The sequence below is a fragment of the Chlamydotis macqueenii genome, chromosome W, assembly GCF_036417535.1.
Source record: "Chlamydotis macqueenii isolate bChlMac1 chromosome W, bChlMac1.mat, whole genome shotgun sequence".
NCBI classification, from domain to species: domain Eukaryota; kingdom Metazoa; phylum Chordata; class Aves; order Otidiformes; family Otididae; genus Chlamydotis; species Chlamydotis macqueenii.
In genome coordinates this window covers 5,572,379-5,596,410 of record NC_141592.1, presented here as the reverse complement: position 1 = coordinate 5,596,410, position 24,032 = coordinate 5,572,379, and the positions used below count along the sequence as shown (strand labels likewise).

The 24,032-nt window shown below is 41.7% G+C and overlaps 1 protein-coding gene across 1 annotated transcript; it reads left to right on the top strand.

The window, feature by feature from the left end:
- LOC147596547 (arrestin domain-containing protein 3-like) lies at positions 1-23,277 on the top strand. Its single transcript, XM_086769577.1, is given in 9 exon segments — positions 1-280; positions 3,891-3,972; positions 10,695-10,842; positions 12,102-12,204; positions 12,836-13,092; positions 13,502-13,664; positions 14,467-14,621; positions 22,893-22,922; positions 22,924-23,277. Coding segments are annotated over 9 exon segments (1,245 nt in total). The 3' UTR covers positions 22,951-23,277.
- Positions 23,278-24,032: the final 755 nt, after the last annotated feature.

The following is a 24,032-nucleotide window of genomic DNA, read 5'->3' as shown; positions in this document are numbered from 1 at the left end:
ATGGTGCTGGGGAAGGTGAAGAGTTTGACGATAAGCTTTGACTGTCTTAATGACAGTAATATCCCTGTCTATTCTAGTGGGGACATGGTCTCAGGAAGGGTCAATTTAGAAGTTACTGGGGAAATTAGAGTAAAATCTCTTAAAATTCATGCAAGAGGGCATGCGAAAGTACATTGGACTGAATCTAGAAATGCTGGATCCAACACTGCCTATACACAAAATTTCACTGAGGAAGTAGAGTATTTTAACCATAAGGATGTTCTACTCGGGCATGAAAGAGGTAAGCTTTTCACTTATTCGTTTGCTGTGTGCAGATATTTTTCCAGAAAAAGATACATCTTTGCATTGTCTTGGTTTATCTCTTTTTAATATGCAGTCTCATAGAGCTCACTGTTTCTAAAGATGAGGAAATGCCAGTTGCGGTGTTGGTTCATTGTTGGCAGATAAAAGATTCCCTGTGGCTTACTTTGATGTGCTATCACCATCTCACCTGTAATTTTCCATCTCTTCCTTTGTTCTAAGCTAGTATACTTGTAAATCACATTCATTTCTTTTATTCAACCCCTCTATGGGGGACTCAAATGTAAAAATCTGTCTGAAAGGCCAAATAAGAGTTCATGATTGTACGATCAGAGCATCACTTCTGAGTTGGGGAGTTCTGGAACCTGCGTTCAATGAAAACCTGGTCTGCTAAGCCCCTATAGAAATGGAAAGTGCCATGCAAACTCCTTTATTTTAGGTATGGAAATAGGGTATTATGTTGCGAGCAGGATTGTGGGTTTTAAGTTTGGTAATCTATTGTTCGCATAGTTATGTTGTGAAAGTATAAGGGACTCTAAGCTTAATTTTTTCTGAAGTTTCCACCCTTTGTTAAAAGCGGTTCAATCCTGTTTGGGACCGGTCCTGGGGAGAAGGGAGGGAGTATTCCTTTCTGCAGGTTGGCTGCACATGTCAGGTGGTGGTGATGACTTAATTCCTAGCACAAGAACAAAACGTTAAAACTGATTACATAATTTGGGTCGGGTGTTTTGGTGTGTTGTTTTGTTTTGAAGTATGCAGCATATTTACTGCAGAGATCCTCTGCAGTAAAATGCAATTTTTAAAGACGTTTGACTATAGATTGCATTGAGCCTTTTATTAAGTACTTCAGAAATAAATACTATAGCAGAGTGGAGTTGCTATTGATTTTAATGATGTTATCGTGATGCAAGCAAGGACGAGTCACTCATGAGGTGGCTTTGTAGCTCAAGTGTTCTTTATACTGCCACCTTAGAAATAATTCTCTCATGTGAAAGTTCGTTCACCTCTGGTTTGCAGATGACAGAAACGTGCAAAAGTGCATAAGTCGTTCATAACAGGATGTATGCTTACAAGTAGGAGGATGACTCCATGCTTCTAACTGTATGCTTAAGCAATGACTTTCCATGTGGACTATGGATCCAAATGCTGACCCTGATAGTACATGCTTGGTTTTGGCTGGAAAGGGAACAAAAGGTGACAGGGAAAGGACAGATCTGACGCGTTCCGACACCAGAAACAGGACAGGGCGCACACCGCTGCATGTGTGGCACGTAAAAACTTAAGCAGTTGTCCTGGGACACTGCTGCCCCTCCCTCGGCTGCAGGGGCAGGACTGTGAACACTCACCCCACATAGTGGAATTTAACTCAACACCTTGCACCCTAGTGTAGTCTTGAAGGCCACACCCTGTCTCTGCCTTGTCATTGGACTGCTGGGGTTTGTTAGCTTGTTGTGAAGGTGATGCCAGCCGCTGATTATAAGTGGCTGGGATGTGGGGGCAGAGTGAGGCTGAGAGAGCAGGTTCCCCTGCCTGCACTCAGGTGTGTGCTGGGGGCGGGGTGAATGGGCTCTGGCCACCTCGAGGTCAGCTCTGTGTGGGTTTGGGGGCGTTCTGGGCCCCACTTCCCTGAGGAGCTACGGAGTATGCACAGTGAGGGAGAGGGCACTAGCTGTGAAGTGAGAAGTACAAGTTTACCTTGCTGGGAAACCGGAGAGTGGAGTGGGGTGTTTCAGTTCATCAGTTACTACTTTCTCCCTTGCTGCCTGCCTTTCCCCCCTGCCCCTGGTTATGGATCCAATTGTGGCCTTGGTAGGATGCTGGGAACCCTGCACTGCTAAGGGGAAGTGCTGTCACCCTGGTAACTTCTTGTTGGGAACAGGGCCTGCCTGGCAATGTCGGCCTTGACAGCTCAGAGGGCACACTGACTTTCTTGGGAAAGCCCATCTCTGGGGACAGACAGAAGCATTCAAGCTCCTGCCACACATATCCACTGGGCCAGCAAGGGGCTGTGAGCGGGGGTGGCCATTGGGACACACAGCCCTGCAGCCTCCCACATCCCTCAGTCGATTGTCTTTCCCCTCTTGTGCCCTCAGACAGTGCTATCCGTAATGGCCACACATGCTTTTGAGAGAAGTGCAAGATTGGGGTGACACCTTGCATATAGCACAGGGCAGGCTGGGGAAAGCCAGCAGCATGGCCCTGTGGTATGAGGAGACTGGATGGTGAGGCATGGGTGGTGTCCCTCCCTATCTCCTTACCTCTGTGGTAGTCAGGCTAGGCTGTGAGCAGAGTTGTTGAGCAAATGTGGTGGGATGTAATGTATACTGTATGTATATAAGTAGCTGGCAGGGGGATCTGCTTGGGCCTGTTCAGGCCAGTCCTCTCCTGCTCCAGCCTAGTCTGTGATTGACAGCTCAGTACTTTACCACAGTTCTGCTGCTGCTCAGGCTCAATGGGACTGCTGATCTGGCAGGAAGGAAGTGAACAAGGGATGAAAATGCTTATGTGCAAGGAAAATATATTTTTTTTTTCTTAAAAAAGATTTAAAATAATAAAGCATTATACACATTGTTTTACTCTTTCAGTGTATTGAAGAGTCTTATTTCATGACATTACGTGCTGAGGATGCATTTGTGTAAATAGTGTTCTAGTGTTTTTATATTTTTGCATAGGTTTGTTTCAGCATTTCTGGTGCACTAAAGAAATTAGAGCACCAGCATTTTTGTAGGACAACGAGAACTAAACCCCCCCAAAAAAACCTTAAAATGTACCAACATTCCTTCGTGATGTCTCAGACTATTAACAATAGGTAGTGTCTTTTGCGTAATCTCACTTTGTGTTTTTATTACCCCAACCCTTTTGTATATGAGATGCTCAATTATTTTTCTCTAAATAACTTTCTGTTTTGATGGAATTGGCATTTTTCTGGTTTTATGGCAATTCTATCAGAACAAGCTACAAATTTGTTAGAGCATTTAAAGCAATACAAGGAATCATGACTATAAACTGAGGTCAGCTTTCTTGTTGAAATTAGGAAATGTTTGGGTCTCTGCTATCCAAGCAAAATTGAGCTAAGCTTTGAATTTTTGATACATTAACTCTAAACAACATTAATTGCCACCTTTTGTGGCCCTGAATTTGTTTGGTACTTTCTAGGTGGTGTTTGTGCACTTTTAAAAAAAAAAAAAATTTTGGACACTTGCTAGGCAGGAGACAGATTAAATTTAGTAATTCAGTTTCCTTCTATTAATGTAGCAGATCTAGTATTAAGATCACTTAATACTATGAGAGAGCTGTATTTAGTTGTAAGTTTTAACTAGAAATTGTATTGGAAAACACAATTTCCTTTACAGATCTTTCAGGCAGACCTTGAAATGGCAGCAGTTACAACTGTGTTGGTGCTCAGAATCAAGATCATAAATTAAAACAAGATAACTTCTGCTTTTATGTAAGGTGAATCTTGGAATCTCACCCAACCTTAAAAATCCTGCAGCCGTGTATAAATCCTCCTCATTCTGGAACCGATGTAATATATTATGCTGTGTAAAATGTTCACAGGTGGAATAGCATGTTGGGTTTTTCCCTCCTAGATGATGACAGTTCTGAAGAAGGCCTTCACACCATTCATTCAGGAAGGCATGAATATGCATTCAGCTTTGAGCTTCCACAGATGTAAGTACTTACATGCAGTACACAGCTTGTGGGAGAGAAGGCTAAGATACATACCTGCTTAAGAAAAATTCTTGTGGGTGGAGGGGAAACCTTTTCAATGGTAGCAGGAGTTGTGCTCACACATGCAGTAGAGGACATAATCTCATTAAGCTGAAGAGGTTGCTTTTAAACTGGTTAAGAGGTTTTTCACAAAACAGGAGCTTGTTGTTGCCCGGTTGGTTACTCACTTTCTTGACTGAGGTCTATTGACTCATTATGTCTTGTAGTATTTTACCTCTTCACAGGAGAAGGGAGGGGAATTTATGTCATTTGAGCCCTGCAGAGTGGCTGAGGTATCTTCTAAATGAAACAAGACTTTACTGGAGACATGCAGGCCTTCAGAACTAGTGATAAGATAACAGCTTAACTGTTTGGGCTCAGTCTGAAATAGATGTGGCAAGCTTAACCACATTTGAACACTTTTTTTTTTTTCCTAGTTTAAATAGGATGTATGTACTCAGGCTGGCCTTTAGGCAAAAAGCCAGGATGGAAATAAGCAAACAGATGGGTGGATGAAGCAAGAAACATTCCCATACCTAATCCCACTTGTCTCAGAAAGCAAAGGTGACACAAGAGTGATAGCAGGAGTCTTAAGATAATTTGACACTGTCCTGGTTCTGGCTAGGATAGAGTTAATATTCACCTGAGCTGGGAGGAGAACTGGAGCTGGTAGCCCCTATGGCTGTGGCACCCAGCTGGGATAACTAACTAATTAGCTAACAGCTGGGGTTAATTTAATCAAATTAGCCCAACGGCTATTCCATTCCATCTGACATCATGCTTAGTATATAAGTGAGGAGGGTAAGAAAGGGAGCCTCCTATTACGGGGGAGGAAACTAGATGTTGGGATTTGTTGTAAGCCATTATACTGTATTTGTATTCCATCACTGTTTTGTTTTCTTCTGTTATTGCTGTTAAAATGTCTGTGGGGTTTTTTTTGTGTGTGTGTTTTTTTTTTTTCTTTGTTCAATCTCAACCCATGTGTGTTTCCTGGTTTTTTTTGTTTACCAATTCTCCCTTCTGTCCCCCTGGAGGGTGGGGGGGGAGGGAGAGAGAGACTGCGTAGTCTGGTCCTGATCAGGGCTGAACTACGACACAAAAGTATACCTTGTGAAGGGAAGATTTATATATAGAGGAGTTACCAACATGGAAATTGGCTAAAACACAAGTTGCAGGAAAATGAAATATAAAGGAATAGAGTGAGTCTGGAAATGGATGAAAGAAGGGAGGCAGGAGGAGCCTTTTACTTGTAGAAGCCAAGTGCTGAAGTAATTAAGGTTAGAAAATAACTTGTCAGAATATTAGAGTAATATCTGATATTAAAGCTAATAAACTATCTGCTTATTATAGGGGCTGGTGTTCTGGTTTTATTAGTGAGGGGGGGCCTAAGGTGGTAGCTTCTGTAGGAAACTGCTAGAAGTTGCTCCCCTTTGTTCAGTGGACTTGGGCGGACCCGCTGCTGGCCAAGGCCAAGCCAATTGGTAGCAGAATGTCCCGTGATAACACCTCTGCGATAATGTATTTAAGTAGGGGAAAACAGGAAAAAAAAGGGGAGAAGATGTGAAGCAGCTGAGCGGGGAGGCGCAGGCCTCATGGGCCTTGCAGGCCTCACCCTCTGGCCTCCTGCCGGGCAGCCGACTGGGCCCAACTCGGCCCGGCCTGGCTGCAAGAAATGAAGAGGAGATGAGAAGTGAATAAGATGTAAAAAGGATCCTGAGAGACATCTGCCAGCCTGTTGTGAGGAACAGCTGCAGACACCAAGGTCAGTGAAGAAGGAGGGGGAGGAGTAATGCGGCTCCTGGCCAAGATTCCCCTGCAGCCTGTGGTGACAACCATGGTGGAGCGGGTTGTCCCCCTGCAGTCCATGGAGGTCCACAGAGGAGCAGAGATCCACCTGCAGCCCCTGGAGGACCCCACGCTGGAGCAGGTGGAGGCCTGAAGGAGGCTGTGGCCCATGGAGGGCCCGCTGGGGCAGCTGTTCTGGAGAGACTGCACTCTGTGGAAGAGATGACCCACACCAGAGCAGTTTCACGAAGGACTGTGGCCCGTGGGAGGGACCCCACGCTGGAGCAGGGGAGGAATGCGAGGAGTTCTTCCCCCGACGATGATACAGCGGCGTAAAACAACACGTGATGAACTGACCGCAACCCCCATTCCCTTTTTCCCCCCTGTGCCACTTGGGAGGGGAGGTAGTAGAGATAATGTTAAGCCCGGGAAGAGGGAGGGGTGGGGGGAGGTTATCTTGTTCTCTGTCTCATTCTCCTGCTAGTTTTAGAAATAAATGAATAGTTTTCCCCAAGTCGAGTCTGTTTTGCCCGTGACGGTAACTTTAAGGATCTCTCCCTGTCCTTATCTCAAACCTCGAGCTGTTTTTTCTTATATCATCTCTCCCTATTCTCTCAGAGGGTGGGGGGAGTGAGAGAGAGACTGTGTAGTCTGGTCCTGATCAGGGCTGAACTACGACAGCTGGCTTTATCATCTACAGGTTCTGCTAAATGCTTTTTGGATCAGTTTCAGTGAATAGCACAGGGCTTTACAGTAGATATTATTGGAACACTGAAGATGACCCATATATATGGAGACTTTTAGAAGTCAATTTAAGGTTCAGATGAAAGTCTCTCCTATAAGAAGTGATAAGGATGATACCAATATACCCTTGAATTGGAAGGGATGTTCACATATGAAAGAACAAAACAGTATATGTGAATATGGAATATTATGTTTGAGATTAAATAGTTGACCTGTAAAATAGCACAAGCATTGATTAAAACACTAAGGTTCTTTTCAAGTGACTTGAAGGAATAACTATGAAGCTATCTTTGTTAATACTGAAAAAATAAAGGCTCGTAATAAAAGGCCTGAAGAACGCTAGTTTGACACTGCCTCCTTATGGTTTCTTGTATCCATAGAATATTTCTATTTTGTATCACTAGAATATTTTAAAGATTTATTTTAAACAAAACCAATGTGGTGGGTTGACCTTGGCTGCCAGCAGCAGTTGTTCTCTCATTCCTCCTCATCAACAGGACAGTGAGAAAATAAGATGGGTGAGCTTGTGGGTTGAGATAAAGGCAGTTTAATAAGAAAAACAAAAGCTGTATGCAGAAGCAAAGCATAAATAATTAATTTACTACTTCCCAAGGACAGGCAGATATTTAGCTGCTTCCTGGAAAGCAGGGCCTCAGTATGTGTAGTGGTTGCTTGAGAAGATAAACACCTGTGCTGGTTTTGGCTGGGGTAGAGTTAATTTTCTTCATAGTAGCTAGTATTGGGGGGGTATTTTTTGGATTTGTGCTGGAAACAGTGTTGATAATACTGAGATTTTTTGTTTTTGTTATTGCTGAGCAGTGCTTACACAGAGTCAAGGCCTTTTCTGCTCCTCATACTGCCCTGCCAGCGAGTAGGCTAGGGGTGCACAAGAAGTTGGGAGGGGACACAGCTGGGACAGCTGACTCCCAACTGACCAAACAGATATTCCTTACCATATGATGTCCTGCTCAGCAATAAAACTAGGGGGAAGGTTGACTGAGGGGCCACTGCTTGGGGACTGGCTGGGCATCGGTCATTTGGTGGTGAGCAATTGTTTTTATTTGCATCACTTTTCTTTCTTGGGTTTTATTTCTCTCTGTTTATTTTCCTTTTCATTATAATGTATTATTACTTTATTAAACTGTTCTTATCTCAACCCATGAGTTTTCTCACTTTTATCTTTCCAACTCTTGTCCCCCTCATCCTGCTGAGGGGAGGGAGTGAGCGAGCAGCTGTGTGGTGCTTGGTTGCCGACTGAGGTTAAACCACGACAGTCCTTTTTGGTGCCTGAACAGGGACTTGAAGGGTTTGAGATAATAAGATGGACCAGAGCATATTAGAAGGGATTTATCTGTTAATAGTTATGGGTCATGATATTGACTCATCTCTTCTCAATATTAGTTTATTTGATCTGTGCCATGCTTTTTTTTTTTTGTGTGTGTGTTAAGTAGTGATTAGTGATGTTTTGCCTGGGAGACTTGTTATTAAAATACTGACCTTGAGCTTAATCTGGTATTTGAACTCTGTACTGAAGCCATTACTGTACTTTGGTTGCCATCTCATGAAGACAATTAACAATTATACTTCTTCCTCAGAGAGGTTTTGTTTTTTGTGGTGTGTTTTTTTTTTTTTTTTTTTTGTGGAGGAAATACAGAATGGCATCTTCACCACCTTCTTCTGTGATGTTTTCTCCCTCATTACAATAACTTCTCAGTATCTTGAACATCCTTGGGTAGTTAAAATACTTCTATTGGTATTTCTTAGACAAAACCAAAGCAATATTCCTGAGGTTAACAAGTAATTTAGGAATATGACCCAGGCTCTGTGAGAGTATGGTCATGGGTGGCATGGCATGTGGGAGAACATGGGCAGATATCTAGAGAACTTCTCACCTCCAATGGTCTGTAACTTCACTCCCAAACAACTGCAGAATCCTGACAGTGATAGAATGCTTGGGGGAAGGAATGCTGTGGCTATTCCAAAGAGGCACAACTTATTGTGCTATGCTGGGCTCTGGCCAGCATCTACCAAACACTGCTCAATATTATGCAGCACCCTCAGGGAGAAGAGGTTGCCCCCTTTAACTGAAAAGAAACAATGGAAGCAGGAGTCAGCTCGTTTAGTAAGGGATGAAGAAGTTTCTCCTAAGAGGGAGCAGGAGAGGGAATCAGAAGAGGCAGCCTGTTCTGCAGCAGAGTAGTCACAAGAACAGGAAGAGGAAGAGACTGAAATCATAAGTGAGACAAAAACCACCCAATCTCTATCCCTGAGTGAGCTGTGAGATATGTGAAAAGATTTCAGCTGTCAACCAGGTGAGCAAATTCTCAACTGGTTACTCTGATGCTGGGATATGGGGGTCAGTAGTCAGGAATTAGAAGGTAAGGAAGTCTGACAGCTAGGATCCCTTGCTAAGGATAAGGCCATTGACAAAGGGATTAGAAAAAAGGCAGGAGTCCTCAGTCTTTGGCAGCAACTCCTGTCAAGTGTGAAGGGCAGGTATCCCTTCAAGGAAGAACTTGCAAATTCACGAAGCAAATGGGCCAGCACTGAGGGAGGTATCCAGTATCTGAGAGAATTAGCTGTGTTGGAGGTGATCTATAACAACCTGGATGACAATCGGGTATCCGAAGACCCAGATGAAATCCTGTGCATGTGGTCCATGTGGCAAAAGTTTGTACAAAATGCACCAATGTCATACACCCACACCCTGGCAATAATGAGCTGGACAGACATGGAGGCATCAACTGTAGATGAACTGGCCAGACAACTCTGAGAATATGAAGAGTCTCGCTTCTTCTATGTGGGCCCGTGTCTCAACTGTGGACAGACTGACTTGAAAAAATGTCCAAGCAAGCTGAGAAGGGTAGGTCTTCCTCATGCATTCCAACCAAGCTCTCAGCTATTAAGTCAGCCTTTTTCTGTTCAAGGGAAAGGGTACCAGTGGCTATGTCCCCTCCCAACCTCTCGCCCACACCCAGCCTATTGGCCTTTGGGAATGGGGTGTTGGAGAGAGAGCCTTGATGCTGTGCAAGTACTGCTCAGCAATAGCTAAAACATTGGTGTGTTATCAACACTGTTCTAGCCACAAATGCAAAGCACAACACTATCTGGGCTGCTATGAAGGAAGTTAACTCCATCCCAGCCAGACCCAATACAACCAAATAGAAAGCAGTAGTGGGGGGAAAAAAAAAAAAAAAAAACCAAGATGCTGACTGGCCTTTACTGATTTTGCCTTAAAGGATACTGGGACAGGATGAAACATTGAAAACTGATTAGAAAATCCTTTCATTTGTGTTATTTAGGGGAGGGGGAAGTAAACATTTCAGATGGGGAAGTAAGAGATGTCCAACCTGTAGCAGAAAGAATCATTCTAGTGAAGTACTAGCACAGCTAGTATTATTCCCTATATAAGTTAGGGAGGGAAGCTTTGCCCATAATGTATATTTTATTATGATGCATTTCAAACATAATGCAATATAAAAATTCTTCCTTTGACATTAAAGGCAAAAAAAAAAAAATGTTAGTATGAGACAAGTTACAGTTAATTGGATATGACTGGATTATAAAAATCTTGGGTGCTTCATTTTATGATGGTGAAGGGGGGGGAGGGTAATGCTGAAAGGTTTGGAGTCCCTTACCCATCAGGGTAAAGGAAAAAGAAGGTGCTCAAAATAGCCTCTCTCTCTTCAGGACTCTAAATTGAAATATTTAACTACTGTACTTAAGGCAAAACAAACTACAAAAGCACTTGGTTATAGCTAAAATAAACCACTGAGATACCAACCAAATAAATAATACACAATTATTTACAGAATACAATGTCCAAAACAATAATTGGATGGTACTAATGCTAATTTTATTTGGTGGTCTTAATTTGACCTTAAAAGGGCATGCTTTATTCTACACTCGGAAGTAGCCCCTTAAGTCTAAAGGAAATGTGTACTCTTCTGTCATTTTCTAGTGCAATTCTTTAATTGATTCTTAAAACTTCTACAAAAGTACTGTGGAATATGGATATGGAAACTTTGCAAATAAGTTATGCTTATTATGATGCACTAAAAATGCAGTTCTATATACGGGTTCCTAATCTGATCAATTGTATTGTTATTGGAAAGAGAAAAATTTTACTCGACTTTGACCTTTGTCCTGCACAGACCACTTGCTACCTCATTTGAAGGCAGACATGGCAGTGTGCGCTATTGGGTGAAAGCTGAATTGCATAGGCCTTGGCTTCTACCAGTAAAATTAAAGAAGGAATTTACAGTCTTTGAACATATAGATGTCAACACTCCTTCATTACTGGTAAGGACTGACAGAATTGCTCATTCTTTTTTCTGGCATAAAAATAATGAAGTATAATAACTGAAACAACATCAACATATTACTTTACCTAATATTTATTTGCTAGTTTAACTACAGCTCTTCTTTTAAGTATTATATCAATTTAGCAACTCTTTAACTGCTGGTATTTTGAAGGCTGAGTCATCCTGTACTTGGAGTTGCTTGACTTTTACGATATGTAAAATGCGTTTGTCAATCTAAATTGATACTACTAAACTGTAGACTCTCATTAAGGAAGAAAATTTGGTGAACTGTTCCTCTTCAATTACAAATAAAGAAAAATCTATGGAAGGAACAGTGCAACTCTTAATATTTTAGTGAGGGGCTGCTAACTTAAAAATGCAAAGTAAAAAAAAAAAAAAGATTACTGCAGTGCATAATTGATAATTTCCATCTGGATAGTTTTCTACTGATGGGGAGAAATTATCACAATTCTATATAATCCTTTCCTGAAATTTCATTTTATTAAAATAACTTTAATATCACAACTGCTCTCAATGAGGATTTGATTTCAGTCTGGCCTAAAATTTCTTTATTTTATCTCTTCCTCAAATTTTAATCTAGAGGAAAAAAATATTGAAGTTCATTGAAATAGGTTTTGTGTGTGTATGGGTGAAAAATCAGGCTTGCAAAGGGACCTTGCACAAGCTTCATTAAAATCAAAGGTCTCTTGTTTGACTTTAATGGGCTTTGGATCAAGCCCTAAATCCTGATGTTGTATAAAATAACTCTGTTTAATATAGATGAAACAGGATCATTTGGAAACAGAGGAAATAGCAGAAATCAAGATTACAGTGGTTTAGCTTAGTTATTTTGTTTCTGAAATACAGCTTAATGGAAAGTGCAAATGTGTTCTGATTTACTGTTAGTTAAGTGAAAAGCTCTGCAACAGTATGTTTGGATGTGTAGGCTATGAAGCCTTTTGTTTTTAAGCTATACAGTATTTATTCTTATTATTTAAAAACTATTTTAAGTATGACTGTAGTATGGAGGATGGCAGAAAAAGCAATACTAATACAGCAATGGAATTAGGACAAACATTGTATCTGTACGATGCTGTTAAAATTGCTTGAGGCTTTTTCTATGAAAGTAGCTTTGTTTATCAAAATATGTAATAATAAGAACATAATGAAAATGGTTATTTTCCTGTGTTGCTTTAAATACCTGAAGAGATTCATGGAGCTCCTAACTTAATGGACAATATCTTTCTCTTCTTGCAGTCACCTCAAGCAGGCACAAAAGAAAAGACTCTATGTTGCTGGCTTTGTACCTCAGGCCCAATATCCTTAAGTGCCAAAATTGAAAGAAAGGGCTACACTCCAGGTATGTAATAAAAGTAATTATAGGATATGTTTTTCCTTCCCTTTTAAAGCTACAGTTTGTACTTACTGGTTTTGTATAAATTAAACATTAAGGATATCTTTACCACCTCAGTCTGCATTTAGCAATCTTCTCCGTATACTCTAACAAAGACAGCAGTACTTCCGTCTCTAAAATTGTCAAAGGACCTCATCTATTAGACTTGTATGTCCTGGGGGGGTGGTGGGAGCGGCTTGTTGCTGTTGTGTTGATGGTTTGTGGTGGGTTTTGGTTTTTCTTTTTTTTTTTTTTTTGGTTGGTTGTTTTTTTTTTTTTTGGTTGGTTGGGTTTTTTTTCTCCTTTTAGAGCAGCTCATGGGGGATCTTGCTTCTATTGGCATCAGTAGAGCCAAGGTAGAGCAGTGCTAGCAGCATCTGGTGCACTGTAACAGTATACAGAATGTGACAGTTTGCTTAGCCTGCCTTGTAAATGTAAAGAGAACTTGAAATTCTGGGTGGTTGGTTTTGGTTTGGTTTTGTTGGTGGTGGTGTGGTTTTTTTGTTTGTTTGTTTTGGGGGGGGGGGGGTTGTTTTTTTGTTTTGTTTTGTTTTTTTTGTTTGGTTTTTTTTTGTTTTTTTTTTTTTTTTTGTTTCAGGTGAATCAATTCAGATCTTTGCTGAGATTGAGAATTGCTCTTCCCGTATGGTGGTGCCAAAGGCAACCATTTACCAAACACAGGCATTCTATGCCAAAGGGAAAATGAAGGAAGTCAAACAGCTTGTTGCCAACCTCTGTGGGGAGTCCTTGTCATCTGGCAAAACAGAAACCTGGAATGGCAAACAGTTGAAAATTCCACCTGTTTCCCCTTCAATTCTTGACTGTAGTATAATCCGTGTGGAGTATTCACTGATGGTATGTTGGGCAGTCTATTTCACTCTTGAGAATAGCTTCCAACATTCCATACAAATTCCTAGCACAGCATTTTGTGATAATTAGTTATGAAAGAAATAAGTATTCTGGTATTAGTGTCCTGACAGGAGATCTGGTAAGTAAATTTAGTTTAAATCATGCTAGGTCTTAAAACAGTTGTATGTCAACTAAGCAAGCATTTAATGAGTAGACTGTGTTTCCATGTGAGGGCTCATGTTAAGACTCTTCTAACCTGAAGAGCTCATGTCTCCATAGAGCATGGGCCCTAAAAGAAACTATTAGAAACAAGCTCCTCATGGAAAATTCCATGGAAAGACAACTTAGACTAATATTTATGAAGTGCTGATAAACCCTCATGTTTTAATCATACCCTTGTTTCATTTTTCTTCAGGTATACGTTGATATTCCAGGAGCCATGGATTTATTCCTTAACTTACCACTGGTCATTGGTACCATTCCTCTATATCCATTTGGTAGCAGCACATCAAGTGTGAGCGGCCAGAGTAGCATGAGCATGAATTGGCTTGGTCCGATGCTATTTGAAAGACCAGAAGGTAACTTGACAATACAAATCCCCCAAATTTGCTAGTCTGTTCTGATTTTTATCTGCTTTATTCATTGTAGTTCTGTTAACAGAGTCAAATTATGTCCTTTCATAATAAAGCCCACAGGAAAACTGTTGTGGATGTCATCTTGCCACCTGCTTGTCCTATGTAGAACAACAGAGTTTCTTCTCTCTAGGACAGGCAGTGAAATCCAGCTGTCTTGGAAGGTGGCAGAAATGAAAGCACAGAATGCCATTGTATCTGTGCACAACTTGATTAGTTCTACCTCCGGTATCCCAATCGCATCCTTGGTTATGAGGCATTGCAACCCATAATAGCAGTTTCTGGGGTCTCTCACCAGCCTTAGTTATAGCCAAGGCTTTGTGAAAAGATAATATTACTTTCTATGGAAAATCTCTGATGGCCAAAGAAAGAATTGTGTATTTTCTTCCTTCTGTCTTCATGTATCTAAAATCCTGGTTTAAGTACAAATTTCAAACCTGGAGACTTCTGGAGTTTGGAGGACTGCAGTGTGTGTTCTGTCATTCCTACCTGTACAGAAATAAATTCTTTGGTATGCTTTAAATTTCAAGGGCATAATTAAGCTACAATAAACAGTGGTCAGTCTCTTTTTGAACATAAGCTTAATATTAGAATAAAATGAAATAGTCTTGTTTTTTGTTTAACAGTTTTTTAAGAAGTTACCTACCTGCTGTTGAATCTTACAGTGATTAAAGCTTAATATTTATCATGTTATATATTTTGACATGCGTAAGAACTTGTTTGAACTGCATGTACCTTCTCCCTTCAGCACCTCCTAGCTATGCAGAAGTGGTCACAGAGGAAAACAGACAGTCCAGCCTTGCACCTGTAGCTGCTTTTGACGATTTTGAGAGAGCACTTCAAGGACCATTATTTGCATACATCCAGGAGTTCCGTTTTCTGCCTCCACCCCTATATTCAGAAGTAGGTATATCTGTCAGAATACGATGATTCATATATTGCTGGTGTCTGATTTTTATTTTATTTTATTGTCTTGTGGAATAAGTTTAGTAAGCTGCTGCTTTTTTCCTTCGTAAAATTAAGAGAAACCATTAAAATGATGAACATTAAATAAGTTGGCTTTGGGGAAGATTTTTGTTTTGTCATAGTTTAGCCCTGCTCAGGATCAAGCTATGCAGTCACTCACTCCCCCCCACCCTCCAGTGGGACAGAGAGAATTGGTAAAGAAAAGGCAGCAAAACCCATGGGTTGAAATGAAACAAAAAATAAACTTAAGAGAAATAACAGAAGAAAACAAAACAGAGATGGAAAAACAAATACAATAGCTCACAGCAAATCCCAATGCCCATTTTCTTCCCAAGTAGCAAGAGGCTCCCCTCAGCACCCTCCTCACTGATATACTGAGCATGATGTCAGATAGGATGGAATAGCCCTTTGGCTAATTTGGGTAAATTAACCCCAGCTGTTAGCTAATTAGTTAATTATCCCAGCTGTGTCCATAGGGGCCACCAGGTCTAGTTCTCCCAGCTCAGGTGAATGTTAACTCTATCCTAACCAGAACCACCTAATCCACCCCTTATTCCATACCATCTACATGATGCCCAGATCCTACACCTTCTAATTAATCATCACCTCTTTTTTTCTTTGATATATATAGATATAGATATATATACATATATATATCACTGCCTTAGTCTATGGGTCATCCCTCCAAAATGTCTGAGTTCATTTAGTCTATGTCTTTGGGTTCCATCTGTCATAACAGCCTTTCAGGGCAGGAGAGATGACACAGTGTTTTCTCAGTTGGTGTATCTGGTGTGACTAGTTTATGTTCATGGTCTGCAGGTTGAAGATGTTGATCTCAAGTTGCTGGGTGCTAGTTGCTAAAGCCAGTTCTGGTTTCATCAATGCTTGGTTTTATCAAAGTTCATTCTTTGTTGATCTAGATGACTTTTACTATAATACCTTTGATATGAAATATAACAGCTAGAGAAGTAATGACATACAGTATTACATAGCAGTTAGCCAATAATTTGAACTGTATGATGTTATTTTCACCTAAAATCAGATCTCCTTGAGGTACACATCGGACTTGCCCATCCTCCCGCATCACCCACCAAGTACACCCAGGTCCTTGAGCAAAAGCAGTCCCACGGATGGATTTGCCTTTGTCCAGGGAAGGAATAACACAGACTGTCTTTCCTAACATATTCCTTAAATGCACCACAGGCACTTTATCCTCTTCTACAGTATGTAAAAGTTCAGATTGGGCAGGGCCAGCTCGATTGGTGGATCCTCAAGTGTTGACTAACCAGGTGGCTTTTGCTAAATGTTTGTCCCAGTTTTTGAAGGTTCCACCACCCATTGCTCCCAGTGTAGTTTTCAGCAGTCCATTGCACTGTTCAATCTTTCCAGAGGCTGGTGCGTGATAGGGGATGTGATATGCCCGCTCTATGCCGTGCTCTTTGGCCCAGGTGTCTATGAGGTTGTTTCGGAAATGAGTCCCATTGTCTGGCTCAATTCTTTCTGGAGTGACATGTCACTAGAGAACTTGGTTCTCAAGGCCCAGGATAGAGTTCTGGGTAGTTACATGGGGCATGGGATATGTCTCTATCCACCCAGTGGTTGCTTCCACCATTGTAAGCACATGACACTTGCCTTGGTGGGTTTGTGGGAGTGTGATGTAATCAATCTGCCAGGCCTCTCCATATTTATATTTCAGCTATCGTCTTCCATACCAAAGGGGCTTCAACTGCTTGGCTTGCTTAATTGCAGCACATTTTACATTCCTGGATAACCTGTGCAATAGTGTTCATGGTTAAATCCACCCCTTCATCATGAGCCCATTTGTATGTTGCATCTCTTCCTTAGTGGCCCGAGGTGTCATGGGCCCACTGAGCTAAAAATAGTTCACCCCTGTGTTGCCAGTCTAGGTCCACTTGGGAAACTTTAACCTTAGCAGCCTGATCCACCCACTGATTGTTTTGATGTTCTTCCGTGGCCTGACTCTTGGGTACGTGGGCGTACTTTTACAACCAGATTCTCTAGCCGGGCAGCAATATCTTGCTACAATGTGGCAGCCCAGATGGGTTTCCCTCTGTACTGCCAGTTGCTCTGCTTCCATTGCTTTAACCACCCCCACAGAGTGTTTGCCACCATCCATGAGTCCGTATAGAGATAGAGCTTTGGCCATTTTTCCCTTTCAGCAATGTCTAAAGCCAGCTGGATGGCTTACACCTCTGCAAACTGACTTGATTCACCTTGGCCTGCAATGGCTTCTGTAACTCGTTGTGTAGGACTCCACACAGCAGCTTTCCACTTCTGATGTTTCCCTACAATATGAAAGGACCCATGAGTAAACAGGGCATATTGCTTCCAATTTTCTGGGAGGTTGTTATATGGTGAGGCTTCTCCAGCACTTCTCACCTCTTCCTCTGGTGGCATTCCCAAATCTTTGCCTTCTGGCCAGTCTGTGATTACTTCCAATATCCCTGGGCAATTGGTGTTTTCTACTCGAGCCCACTGTGTGAGCAATGTGACCCTCTTACTTCACATAGCATCAGTTGCATGATGAGCAGAGGGGACCCTTCCTTTGAACATCCAGCCCAGCACTGGCAGTCGGGGTGCCAGGAGGAGCTGTGCTTCAGTACCAATCACTTCTGAAGCAGCTCGAACTCCTTCGTATGCTGCCAGTATCTCTTTTTCAGTTGGAGTATAGCAGGCCTCAAATCCTCTGTATCCCTGGCTCTAAAACCCAAGGGGTTGACCTCGAGTCTCCCCTGGTGTTCTTTGCCAAAGACTCCAGGTAGGGCCATTCTCCCCGGCTGCGGTGTAGAGGATGTTTTTCACATCTTGTCCTGTCCGGACTGGCCCAAGGGCTACTGCATGAACAATCTCCTGTTTAATTTGGTCAAAGGCTTGTCGTTGTTCAGGGCCCAATTTAAAATAATTCTCCTTAGGTCGCTTCATAGAAAGGGCTTTCAATCGTACTGTAATTTGTGGGTTTCTGGAGGATGCATATTCCAATGCCCAAGAAAGCTTGTGTTTCCTTTTTGTTAGCTGGTGGAGCCATAGCTGTTATTTTGTTGATCACATCCATTGGAATGTGATGACGTCCATCTTGCCATTTTACTCCTAAAACTGGATCTCTCATGCAGGTCCTTTGACCTTAGTTTTATGGCAAACTCAGCTTTCAGGAGGATTTGGATTATTTTCTCCCCTTTCTCAAAAACTTCTGCTGCTGTGTTGCCCCATACGATGATGTCATCCATGTATTGCAGGTGTTCTGGAGCTCCACCCTTTTCCAGTGCAGTCTGGATCAGTCCATGGCAAATGGTGGGGCTGTGTTTCCACCCCTGGGGCAGTCGATTCCAGGTGTACTGGACCCCCCTCCAAGTGAAAGCCAACTGTGGCCTGCATTCTGCTGCCAAAAGGGATGGAGAAGAATGCCTTGGGTTGTATCAATGGTGGCATACCACTTGGCTGCCTTGGACTCCAGTTCATATTGAAGTTCTAGCATGTCTGGCATGGCAGCACTCGGTGGCATAACCTCATTCAGGCCACGATAGTCCACTGTTAGTCTCCACTCTCCACTGGATTTTCTCACTGGCCATATGGGACTGGTAAAGGGTGAGCAAGTCTTTCTGATCACTCCCTGGCTCTGCAGTTGATGAATCAGCTTATGGATGGGAATCAGGGAGTCTCAGTGCGATATTGCTGTTGGTGCACCATAGTGGTAGTGATTGGTACCTGTTGTTCTTCAACCCTCAGGAGCCCCCCAACAGAAGGATCCTCTGACAGACCAGGCAAGGTGGACAACTGCACAGTTTCCTCCACCTCCAAAGCACCTATACCAAAAGCCCCATGGTGCCCTTTTGGGGCCTTGAAATACCTGCTCCTGAGGTAATCTATGCCAAGAATGCATGGAGCATCTGGGCCAGTCACTATGGGGTGCTTTTGCCACTCATTCCCTGTCAGGCTCACTTCAGCCTCCAATACAGTCAGCTGTTGGGATCCTCCTGTCACTCCAGAAATACAAATGGGTTCTGCCCCTTTATAGCTTGATGGCATCAAGGTACACTGTGCACCAGTGTCCATTAGACCCTTATACTCTCGTGGGTCTGATGTGCCAGGCCATCGGATCCACACAGTCCAATAAACTCTGTTGTCCCTCTCCTCCACCTGGCTGGAGGCAGGACCTCTCTAATCCTGGCCACAGTATTCACTGTTCATTTCTTTTAAATATGCATCAGAGGTCCCTTTGAGAGGGTCAGAACTAAGGCTATTCCTGCTATTCTGCCTATTGGAGTCCAGTGCAGCAATTTTCTGGGGAGAGCTTCAATTTGCAATTGTGTTTTCCCTGCAGCTCATGTACCCACATCTTCAGGGCCAAGGTCAGTTTCCCATCACACTTCCTCATGTCCTTTCCTTGGTCATGCAAGGTCAACCACAGGGTACCCCGCCACATGTACCATCTCTCTTGAGCAGGGAAGTGTTTACTCCTAATAGCTGAAATACTGGCCTGTACCAGTGGGGAATAGGACACATCCTCTTTGAATTGCTGGAACTCTCAGGACAGTTTCTCCACAGCCAAGACACAGGGAGGAATAGATACTTTTTTCATACTGCCAGAGTTGCCCAGCCAGTTCATCCACTCTTTGTTCCTCTCCATCTTTCCAGGTCATAACTGCCAGTGAGTTGGCATATGACAGTGGTGCGCTTCAAACAAACTTCCACCACATAAGTCATTTGCACTTGACTTCATCTGGATCCTTAGATAACTGCTCACTGTCCAGGTCATCATAAATGACCTCCAGCACAGCCAATTCTCTCAGGTACTGGATGCCCCTCTCCATGGTGGCCCACTTGCTGGGGTGACACATTACATCCTCCTTGAAAGGATACCTCTCCTTCACACCTGACAGGAGTCACCTCCAGAGGCTGAGGGCTTGTGTCCCTTTTCCAACTGCTTTGTCAATGCTCCCTTCTTTAGAAAGGGATCTCAGCTGCCTGGCTTCTCTGCTCTCTAATTCCAGGCTACTGGCCCCATTATCCCAGCACCACAGCAGCCAGCTGACAATGTCCTCATTTGGATGACAGCTAAAATCTTTTTGCATATCTCATAGCTCACTCAGGGACAGAGATCAGGTGCTTACTGTCTCATTTAGGAGTTCTTCCTCTGAGGAAGAGGAGGGGCCCTCCTGCCGAGTTCTTCCTTGGTGTGAAGCAAATAATTCTTCCTCTTCTTCCTCCTGCTCCCTCTTAGGAGAAGCTGCTTCTTCCCTTACTAAATGAGCTGACTTCCACTTCCAAGTTTTCTTCTTGTGTACAGGGCCAACTGATACCAGCACAGGTTCATTCTCTGACTCAGCGGCAGTGCCTGTTGCTGGGGTGTGAGTAGCTACAGTGCTGGTCAGTCTGTTTTCCCTTTCTTTCTCTTGAGAGTGCTGCATAACATTAAGCAGAGTTTGGTAGATCCTAGCCAAGGCCCACCACAGTGCAGTAAGTTGTGCTCCTTTAGACTAGCCACATCTTTTCCTTCAACTGCTCTGTCACTTCATCAGGGTACTTGAGTTGTTCAGGACTAAAGTTCCAAACCATGGGAGGTGAAAAGTTCTCCAGATACTTGCCCATGTTCTCCCACATACCATGTCACACATGACTATCTCCCCTCAGGGCAGATCTCTAGGTGATATTCCTAAAAAGTGGTTTTGTAACCCTAATCAAGACCTGGCCCACATTCAAGGGACATAGCACTAACATCACACTGGCTTGAATATCCTCCAGATATTTAAAGTTCTTAAAGACTGTTGTAACTACCCTGGAGCTGAAAGAGTGGGGGAAGTTATCCACCCACAGATACAAACTTATCTTTAAGGCCACTGATGTTACCATATAATAAATTGATATTGCATAATTTTATTATATTATGATTCTCATCATCTTCCCTGAAGTGATAAACAGCACCACCAGGAACACATAGTACATACTAGAATGCAGATAACGCAATAACATGACCAACCGCTGCAACATTGCGATCAGTAATTCAACCACTACAATAAGTGTGTATAACAAGTTTTGTTTCAAGCCACTCAAGTCAGATCTGTGGTTATCTCAACCTTTTGAGCCCCACATTGGGCACCAAAATAACTGTCATAGTTTAGTCCTGCTCAGGACCAAGCTACACCCTCTCTCACTCACTCCCCCCCACCCTTCAGTGGGACAGGGAGGAGAAAGGCAGCAAAACTCATGGGTTGAAATGAAACCAAAAATAAACTTAAGAGAAATAACAGAAGAAAACAAAACAGATGGAAAACAAATATAGTACAATAGCTCATAGCAAATCCCAATGCCCCATTCTCCTCCCAAGTAGCAGGCAGCTCTCCTCAGCCCCCTCCTCACTGATATACTGAGCATGATGTCAGATAGGATGGAATAGCCCTTTGGCTAATTTGGGTAAATTAACCCCAGCTGTTGGCTAATTAGTAAACTGCCCCAGCCACAGAGGCCACCAGGTCTAGTTCTCCTCCCAGCTCAGGTGAATGTTAACTCTATCCTAGCCAGAACCAGGACAGTTTGTTTGTAAGATGCAGATCAATTGCATCAAGTGTTTTCTATGGGTCTTTTAGAGTGTGGGTTACCCTTTGTTGGTGTAGGGTTTTTTTTGTATGGGGTGGTGTTTTGGTTTTGTGGGTTTGGTTTTTTTGGTGATGTTGTAGTTTGTGGGGTTTTTTTGTGGTTTGTTTTTTGTGTGTGTGTGTGGTGTGGGTTTTTTTGTTTTGTTTTGGGTTTTTTTGTTTGTTTTTTTTTTTTTTTTTTTAATTTTTTAAAATGAACTATGCAACCTTAAATTTAAAAGGTCCTCTGTGAGGTGCCTTGGCTTCTCTGTCATGCTATTCCCTGGAGTTGCAGACCTGGAAGGTAATTTTCCTTGGCAGCACTCTTCCCTAGTCTAATACTTTCTGGAAATCTTCAAAGTGTTGTTTACCATTTTGATAACATATTTTTTTTTTAATTTGTGTATTAAAACTATAAAACAAGGTTTCAACTCTTTCATCTCTACTGCTTCCTAACATTTTATAGCAACTGCTAAACTGTTTTGCTTGCATGTGTGTTTAAGTTCTGTGGATATAGGGCTTTCAGAAGCTTCATGCAGAAAAGTAACATACTGGTATTCATTTCTGACTTAAGTTTTCTGAAGTACACAGTTCTTCAACAGTTTTGGCCCTTACAGAACTAAAAATGCAGTCACTGAATAGCCATGAATGAGATGCAAATTTCAAAGCTTTTCATGTTTACGTTTTTCAAGAAAAAGAAGTGATATAGGACAAAAGAAAAATCGTGTCCTCTGGCTGAATTTTGCCTGAATTCACCCACTTGAGGAAAATAGTATTATATAGCACACTGCGCTAATGGGCGGCCAGAGGGGTGTTTTTTGTCTGCTAGACACTGTCCTAAGAACTCTGCAGTAGCTTAACTAGAGCACAACTCCTGAATTCTGTTCATTTTAGGTACTTGAAGATTTAGAAATCAGCAATTTTTTAAACAAAAAAAGACTATGATGTTAACTGATGCAATGTTGTCTAAAAGATGCACTGTACACTTAAACTATTCTTACCATCCAATTTTTGAGACCTAAGTTAGCAGGCTGTACCCCTTTTTTCTCCTGTAGGAAGGAAGAAGAGTTAAGGTTTCAAACACATGACCTTTAGAAACATCCTATAGGATATTTGAGAATTAATTACTTTTAATTTAAAAAGTAGAGTTACTTTTTTATTGATAACATTCTGCCTTTTCAAGCAAAACTTTTCTACTTCTTTCAAATTAATTAAATATTTCTTAAGTTATATTTCTAGTGATGTGTCAAGTCATCTTTTCTATGCTAGTAAAGCAGAAATTTTAAAGTTTCATATTAGTTATTTATGCTTATCCTTAAATTACCATAAACCTGTAGTTTAAAGTCTTCCACTGTATCTAATATTAATATTTCTATTAATTTTTATCCAAAGTTTTGTCTGACTAAGTATTTCAATAACCTTTGGATTGGGAATGCCATATATCATTAGAATTGTCTTAAACTTGTTAGTTCTGATTTTTATTTCTAGTAGTTGATTCTAAAATGCACTGGGTTGTTGTGACTTTTTTTGTTTTGGTTTGGATTTTTTTTTTTGTTGGTTGGTTGTTTTTTTTGTTTGGTTGGTTGTTTTGTTTTTTTTTTTTTTCCATTTTGCTTAGATTGATCCAAACCCAGATCAGCCCACAGACTGAGAGACCATCTTGCCCCTCTTGTTGAAGGAATCCATAAAAAGCTGACTTGACTTGGATTTTGAATCACACCTGCTGTGTTGAAGATCAAGGTGTCATAGTAGAGACTTGCTTTTAAAGGAAATGGTATTGCTCTTGCCTGCATGGTGAATAAATGAAAACAACCTGTGATCATGCTTGGACACCTACAGTACATCATAGGACTGCTCCACATATTTGAAAACCTGAGTCCCTCCCCTTAAATAGTGGCACATACTAGGAGCAGTCTTACTAGTGTACAGTCATGTGTTTCAAAACACTCAAATTATGTTGTAAGAGAGGAATGGCTGCTTCTTATGATTTGAAAATTTGCACATGCTTATTGTTTGTTATGCAGTTCAGTGTCACTACAGCTTTTTCTCATTTATGATGGATTGTTTTTTATCCCCCCCCCCTTAATTGTTTGTGATCTGCACAACAAGGAACAAAAGAAAGCTTTGATTAAAAAAAAAGCAAAGACAACTGACAAATGCACTTTTTTTTTTTATTTAATATAGCCTGGACTTTACCTGCATATGCACATGCTCAGAGTTGTCCTAGTAGGCTATTGTGTATCACCTCTTCAGCTTGGATCCTATTGTGGATTTATTTACAAACATCACATGCCTTTAAGCCAATCCTTCTTGCTGTATGTTTTGCAACCAACTGTAGTAGACAAGCAATAGATATGTGGTGGTGGAGGAAGAAATAACAGAAGGAAACTAGTAAGAGACTTTGTCAAGATTGTATACCTTCTTGATTTCTTTAAAGAATATGTTGCCTTTCTGCTATTATTGCAAAGCAACATTTTGTTACAGGCTGCCTAAAGATCACTTAATCTCAGGTGAACTCATCACTTGCCAAACTGTTAGAATGCTATTTGTTTTGTTACATTGCACTGTTATTTCTTTTGGTTTGTGTTTGTGTTTTGTTCTTTGAGGGAGATTTTGAATAGGGACATGCACAAAACTTAAAAAGTGAAAGCAACACCAGCACACACCAGCAAATTGTAAAAAGAACTTTAAAAGGGGATAGTCATATGCTGTCCAAGGTTCATATGCAGAAAGAGATCTCCGCTAGTAGGAATGGGAA